This window comes from Tarenaya hassleriana, unplaced genomic scaffold (assembly GCF_000463585.1).
Source record: "Tarenaya hassleriana unplaced genomic scaffold, ASM46358v1 Cleome54, whole genome shotgun sequence".
Taxonomy (NCBI): domain Eukaryota; kingdom Viridiplantae; phylum Streptophyta; class Magnoliopsida; order Brassicales; family Cleomaceae; genus Tarenaya; species Tarenaya hassleriana.
This window is the reverse complement of record NW_010968045.1, coordinates 775,359-783,426: the sequence shown is the minus strand read 5'-3', so window position 1 is coordinate 783,426 and position 8,068 is coordinate 775,359. Positions and strand designations below refer to the sequence as shown.

At 35.4% G+C, this 8,068-nt stretch overlaps 1 protein-coding gene across 1 annotated transcript; it reads right to left on the bottom strand.

Moving 5' to 3' along the window:
• Positions 1-111: 111 nt before the first annotated feature.
• Positions 112-3,242, bottom strand: LOC104798610. Its single transcript, XM_010520777.2, has 6 exons — positions 2,996-3,242; positions 1,881-2,650; positions 1,526-1,707; positions 1,166-1,389; positions 729-1,062; positions 112-652 (listed from the first exon to the last, which is right to left on the bottom strand). Exons 2-6 carry the CDS (start codon positions 2,599-2,601, stop codon positions 209-211), a joined length of 1,905 nt encoding a protein of 634 aa, XP_010519079.1. The 5' UTR covers positions 2,602-2,650; positions 2,996-3,242; the 3' UTR covers positions 112-208.
• Positions 3,243-8,068: the final 4,826 nt, after the last annotated feature.

Here is an 8,068-nt window from a genome sequence, read left to right as displayed (position 1 = left end):
ATACGGTTATGTCTTATTCGGTTCGGTTCGGTTCGATTATTCGGTTAATAACCGAAATGGCCACCCCTAGTCACTGCAGGCTTTTACTTGTTCGACACGGTACCACATAGAGAGAGAGAAGGGATGTTTGGTTACTGAGGAAGTCATATCCACAATATGAATAAGAAAGTAGCATAAATGGTTATCACCATCAACATCTTGTCATGCATCATGTTTGGATAACATCATCATCATAAACATCTGGCTCGATATGGCGATGAACAGCCTCGAAGCCCCGAGAAAAGGCGTTTGCGAAATCCGACAACGCCTGAAAGACGAGGGGAAGGCTCGATTTCAGATTCTCCATTGTCATTCTCTTGCTCGCCTCAACCGAGTTCAGGTAGTTTCCTTTCTCTGTTTCCATCCGTTTCCTCAATTCCTCGATCTTTGCCCGTTTTATCGATAACGGATGCTTCGAGCTTAATCCGCTCGTTGAGTCCGACGTTTCTTCCGTCCCTTCGAGCTTTCTTTCGATCTCAGCTAACGAGTTCAGTTCTTTCTCCAGCCTCTTCTCCACTTTCCCGCATTTCTTCTTCAAGCTGTATTCCTCAGCTTGTTGATGGATTATGGATTGGATAGATAGCAGCAAGCTTTTAATGGCGTCTGAAGCTACCTGTAAGAACCATTTCATTCAGACAAGATCCCAGAAAAAAAACATGTTTTAGACAAAAGGGTATATGTTGTAAGACCTTGTCCGGAAGGTTATCAAACACGAGCTGCCATTCTTTACAGAGCTTACGAGCAGCTTCTGACAAGCTGCTTCCATGGCTGCCTTCCCCCGAGAGGCTATTGGTGCGTTGAGTCCACTTACAGAGCGTTTTCACGTATTCCCGTTGAGAATTCACGAGCTTGCAGAAGCTGTTGTACCAGCGACTGACCTCGGTCTCGAGCTGAGTAGCCGCTTGGCGTTTGTATTCTGAACTCAGATCCATATTCGGGTAATCCGAAAGCTGGATTAGCTGCTGAGATATACGGATTTGGACGTGATGGCATTTCTGCATCGTTTTCCACATATGCTCCAACCTGTAAATACCCGAAAAAACCCGAACGGATCTTGAGAAGGAGATTCATATTGTTTTCATCAGATCCACATAAGAAAGAACCGGCATTAATGCGAGGAGTTTACCCAGAAGTTAAAGCAACAAGCTGAGGATACAGTTCTTCATTGATAAGTTTCTGCAAACACAAACACGTTGTCCTAATGGAATCTTCTAGGCGGTTTATGTCCGCCTCCAAACTCTCGACAGATAAACGGGTTTTCTCCGTCTTGCCATGATCGTGGTTTTCCTCGTCTTTCTTCTGCAGTAATGCAGATTTCCTCTCGTGCTCCATTTTAGCGATTTCTTTGTTCTGAGACGCGTAACGAGAAGAGAAAAGATCACCCATTTATGAATCAGCATTTCTAGAGAAGAAGAAAAGCATCTACGCACACAATATCGAACATTGCAATGAAACAATGAAGCAGTTTATCGTAAATGGTACTTACCCTAACATGCTCGTAGAGTTTTTTCTCGGCTGCGTATAACTTCTCGAGTGTTCTGCAGTGAGCTCCGGGCCTGCAGGGTTCAACAGGGCAGCTCTCCATTGCATCTCTGGACAATTGAAGCGACTTAGAAGACCAACTCCACGACAATGAACTGAATACCTTCGGGGAATTGCTCCTCTTTCCTGTAAGACGCGTAAAAAAGTCAAAACTTTCGCAAGAAATCTTGCGGATTGTTCGTAAATATGGCCGTAAATCGGTAAAAAGTATGAAACTTTATATGCAGTTTGACAGAAAGCTGAAGCACTGAGGTTTAGATCCAATGGATTTGCAAATCCGAATGAGGAACATCACTTACTTTTGATTTCCTTATACCTCGGAGGACCGGTAGCATCCATGGTGGCGATGTCGATAATCACGGCTATCTCCTTTTCACAACCCGACGCTTTCAGGAAATAATCATCCAGCTCTCTGATGATTCCTTCCAGTGTCCTCCTAATCCTACGTTCGGACGCAGTCATTTTCTCCGAATCTTTACCGTACCATCTCACCATGGAGGAATTACCGGCCGTAACTTCTTCCAACTTAACCTTTCTGCCACCTGTGGCTTCTGTTCTTTGAACACTTAGATCAAGGCAAGCTTCTTCCTCAGACCCGGTCTTTGTCTCTGCCCGGTATTCCTCTTCAGCTTCCTCAGCCAGTTCTCTACACTTTGGTTCAGTGTATTCAACCACATTGTCACCATTTGATGGTCCCGATGACTCGAAAGGGTCCCAGTAGTTCCACGAGGAGCTCGGGATAGGCGGGCTAAATGGTGGAGGCGGAGGAGGGGACGGCGGCAATGTAGGAGGAGGCGAAAAGGGTAAAGATAATCCATAGCTAGGGTTTTCAAGCTCCAGTAACTCCGACTCTGTGAATTGCCTGAGAGTCACACCTGTGTTCCTCAATGCTCTGAGGTAAGCCAATTGGGCGTCTGCAAATTCTCCCCTGAACCCTAACAACCGTTTCATCAGCCTCTTTCTCTCCTTACACACCAAAACCTTCTCTTCCTTATCGATGCTTGAAGCAGCACAACCCATTTCTCAAACAGCGAATCCTCACAGAAAGATGTTTCCTTTCTCCGCTACTCTGAGACATATTACATCAAATTCGTAAGAACACTCAAATCCCAAACACAACCTCATTCCTAAGACACGAACAGACCAAAGCAACCTCAAATTTCAGACAAAGGTCCAAGCTTTGGGACTCATCAAGGACGTAGGAGAGGTTTTATAAAAAAAAGATCACTCCTTTGGGCGAATTTCTCCAATTTCCACCGATTTAGAAGAACACCCATCGGATAAATCTACCAGTTCTTAAACACCCAACATGCAATTTTTTCTGGGTGCCACTCCTAAAAACCGGTGAAGGACCTGAGACTAGAGCTAATGGCATAACAGTGGACTTTTTTCAAATGGACTTCAGAGAACATACCAGTGAAGCTCGAGACAAATGGCTATGTCCCAAATGAGTTGCCTCTCTTCAACACTCTTGTCGAGGTTTTGAGGTTTTGATCAGATTAATCTCAGAGGAAGATGACACAAAAAAAGCCCCACATTTCGATCCGCATAATCCTCACATGGAAAGAAATTGTAAGTTCTGTGTAGTGGACAGCAAGAGAGAAAAAAAGATTCAAGAGAATATACAATGGGAGAGAGAGAGAGAGAGAGAGAGAGAGAGAGAGAGAGAGAGAGAGAGAGATGGGTTAATTTGGAAAACAAGGGCGCGTGAATATTTAAACGCAGGAAGAAAATGAGAAACAAATGTGGCATTGACATGGAACCTGGTATAAGACACAGAATTTTGTTCATTTTTCACCTTTTTTTTTAATAAAGTTTTAGGAATAAAAAAGATTTAAAATTCCAAAAAGGAGAGAATAAAGGGTTGAATGGAAGAGGTGTTTGGGTTTTTTAAATCCAAAAAAAAATTGACAATCAAAATTTTATAATTTTTTTCTTAAAAAATTGAAAAAATCATTTCAGTGAAATAATTATTTTAAAACTAAAAATTCTATTTTTTAGATTTCTAAATATTATACAAACTAAAAACCAAAAACCAAAAACTCAAAATAAAAATTATTATAATTCAACACCTAAGTTAACACGAGAAAATTCAAAACTAATTGTATAATTGTATACACATTTTCATAAATCAATACTCTATTTATTCATTTGTATTTTGAATAGATAATGATAAAACAATTTCCATAACAAAATTAATAATTTTAAAATTGAAGAAAAATAAATATTAACCGACCAAAATCAGACAGAGGGAAAAGAGAGGATAATACATTGAAAAAAAAAAGACCGAACGTGCAAAAAAGCATAGTGCTTAGCATGGCAATGAGAAAATAAGAAAACTTGCATGAGAAGGAATTATATGATATTGCGATCATGCTTTTTCTCTTCTTGAATATTCTATTTTCTCATAAATTTTATTTTAAATTTTCGTCTAAAAAAATTATGTTTAATTAGATTAAAAAACTTGTCCTATTAACACGTTTTAATTTCAATGAAATCGAATTAATTATCAATTTTTTATGATTTATAAATAAGATTATTATAATTCGTAAATTGTAAATGTGTATTAATATTGTAAATATTTTTGGTATTTCATTTCCATATTTTTTAAAGGTAATAATATTTTTGGGGAAAAAAAAAGGCAGAAAGTTTATGGGCTCGACATAAAAGAGCAGAAGCATCCTAAGGGTGATGCGCATGTTATCATGTTTGCCACGTCATCGTAATCTTTGGGTGATGCGCATGTTAACACAATAACATGCTAGCCACGTCATACTTTATGACGCTTTTCGAATCTCCGAAGAAAAACTCTGTCTATTTTTTTTTACAATGTTTTTTATTTTCATAAATATTTTCGGTGTCTAATGGTCTAATCTGAGTATTTTTTTTAATTATTATTATAGTGTTATTTGTTTCGTATCTTTTTGTATTTATGCTTATATTTTTTCGCTCACTTATATTTATATTAATGTTTAAGTACGTTTTGTGAAAAAAGAAACATTTTTCCTATATAAAAATGAATCCAATAAAAATAAATTTGAGATAATAAGATCTCTAAGTTTTGATTATCTAAAATGTTATATAAAATCTAATAATAAATATTTAAATATAAATATTTGTGATCAAAATACGAGTTTTATAACAATGAAAAGAAAAAGTTTACTCTTTGATGTTCATAGCTTTGACAAAAGGGTCGAGAGACCATGCATGTGGCTTGAATGATGACCATAAAAGAAGACGACTTAATTACCAAAAAGTTATCTTTTTTTTTTTACAAATGAAACAAGTATTTTTTTTTCTTATAACGAGATCTATTCTTGACGTTGCCTAAAACCTAGAATGCGTCGCCTTCAGCGTTAAGTTCTTTAGTAAAATCGAAACCCAATTTCCCAGAATTCCTAACAACACGAATCGAAAGAGAAAACAAGAAGAATGCAGCGGTCGAAAGAGAAAACAAGAAGAAGGCAGCGATATAACGAGTTCAGATCTACTCGATGTGAGTAGTCCTACGTCTCGAACCAGGGCTTTGCTAACCCCGAGCTAGAATCCACTAAGAACTGTTCTTGAGAGAGAGATTACAGCAAAATAAGCAAGAAGCAGAAAAATACACCGATGATTGAAGAGGAAGATAATCCTGGGTTTTTAACAACTTTATCCCGCTGATCTTATCCATTTGTCTTTAAGCCCTTGTGTTATTAAAACTGTGCTCAAACCCTCTGCATCGTCCCGTGTCTTCACATTATCCGAAGAACCTCTGACTCTTACAGAGTCTTTCTCAACCTCTTTCTTCAGTCCGAGAAATACATGTCAACCAGTAACAATTCCAAACTAATTTTGAAGTTGAGAGCAAGTCGGATGATCAGAATTACACGCCGTTCTTCAATTTGAAGTTCGAACTCAATATGAAACAAATATTTTGTGTGTCCATTTCACCGATTCAGATATTCAAATTGAGTCGTATGAAACAAGTATTATTTTTTTTCTAAATATTTTGTGATCAAAATACGAGTTTTATAACAATGAAAAGAAAAAGTTTACTCTTTGATGTTCATAGCTTTGACAAAAAGGGTCGAGAGACCATGCATGTGGCTTGAATGATGACCATTAAAGAAGACGACTTAATTACCAAAAAGTTATCTTTTTTTTTTTTTTACAAAAGAAACAAATATTTTTTTTCTTATAACGAGACTATTCCAAACTAATTTTGAAGTCGAGAGTAAGTCGGATTATCAGAATTACACTCCGTTCTTCAATTTGAAGTTCGAACTCAATATGAAACAAATATTTTGTGTGTCCATTTCACCGATTCAGATATCCAAATTGAATCGTATGAAACAAGTATTATTTTTTTTTCTTTAATTTACAATTCAATTGTTTTGGGCTTAATTTGAATCCATTAATTATTGTTCATGTGGTGAAAGTGTAATTTCGAAGTTTGAGTCCACAAATCCGAATGGTTTTTCGGTTTGAAATTGTATAATTATTGCAACTAATACATGTTTTATTCAATTGTGCATTTTGATTTTATTTATGTGCCACGTGGCGTATATGTATATGCGTATGTATATGTATCACTGTGTGTTTGTTTATGTAGTTTCCCACAACTCTCACGGGGTGAATATTCTAGTTTTTTTTGGCTCGGTATCTTAATTAACGTTTCGCGCCTTTTTTGGGTTTAGTCTCTAATCAGGGTTTAAGGTTATAAACCAAGTAAAACAATACATACTATCATTTTTGCAAATAAACCTTCATTGCTATATATTAATGGTCTAATCTTTTAAAAAAAAATCATTAAACCATCTACAAATATATATATATATTTTTTGTATTTGTAAACTGAACCCAAAACTAAAACTGGTTCAAGATACGCCATAAATTTAATCTTGCTAGCCCAAAAGAAGGAAAAACCAAGCAATTAATTTTTGGGTTTAATTTCTGAAATATATATGCATATATAAAGTTATAAGCTAACACATATATCACTTAACGAATAATAGAAATTGATTTTTGGGTTTATTTTCTAAAATATATACGTATGTGTAAACTAACACATGTATCTAATTAGAAACTATCTAAAATAGAGGAATCCCCTACCTCTGTTGGTTTGAGAGCCCCTTTCCTATAAACGAGGTCGTGGGTTCAACACCCAGAGTATGGAGATTCCTCTCCTGCCACCTTTGGGTGTTTCACATCCCACGTGTGTGTTGCAGGATCGTACGCGTGTGTCGGGATTAGTTTGGGTCTTTGGGTTTGGGATCACCCGATTATCAAAAAAAAAAAAGACCTAAAATACATGTACACTTTTTAAAACTTTTTCTATGTGAACAAAATGTCCATTTATCCATTCGCTCTTTACTTTTTTTTTCTGGAAAATAAAAAAAAACACTTTCACTTTTTAATTTTAATAAAAAAATACTAAACTATCTTTTTTTGTTCAAATAAACATCAAACTTTTTAAATGAGTTTAGAAAACATAAAATTTTTAAATGATCTAAACCCGACTATAATAATATAATATCTTTGCATTTATTTATATCACATCATCTCATTTTGTTTATTTAAATAATTGTACGAGAGTTAAATATTTTTTTATAAATATAAAAAATTTAATATTTATTTGATAAAAATTATCAAAATTAAAAAAAAAATCATTGTTTTTTTTTTTAATTTCTTTTTGTGAGTCCTTGTTCAATTTGAAAATTTTTTCCAATAAAACATTTTTCCTATTGTCTACCATAAACTATATACGTTTAAAGTTGGAGTGTCGCCAACTTATGATATAGCCGCCGCGTCACCTTACATATAGAGGTTTTATTCTTAAAATATGCTTAGTACTTGTGGCGGTATTTTAATTTTTCATCTATTTTATTTTTTTTAGTCGAGTCATTATTTACAATTAATTTTTAAATGAATGTTTTATTTTTTTAAAGAAAATACAATTTTCCTTGTATTTTCCACCGCACCTTTTCCCCCAAATTTATCAATGAGTTGTTGGACTTAGCCTTCGGTAGGCCTAAATGGAAACGTTATTCAGATAGTGCATGGGCTTGGACGAATAGCAAACCAAAATAAAAGCCCATCGTAGGTCAAAAGCCTTAATAGTCTCCTTGAATAACGACGATTTTATGTGAATTTGAAATCATTTTCTTTAGTAATAAGGAAAATTCCTTCTATACCTCGTCGGCCAAAAAAAATTCCATGGTCGGAAAGATCCTCGCGAGTTGCCTACAAAACCCAGAAAGTTTACAAGACATGAAAGATTGTTTACTTGCCGCCGAGGTAAACAAATCTGATTCCTAAGAAACCTAAATCTTCTATTGATATGTTTTGGTTATCAATTCCTATTTTTATTTGTTGAATATCACAATGATTGCGTATTATATGCAATCTAGTTGCGAGACTACAGCCGGACGCATCAATTTCATATCGCCATATACCGATCATCCATTCCAAACTATTGAAATCAATATCAAATCTTTTTTGTTTT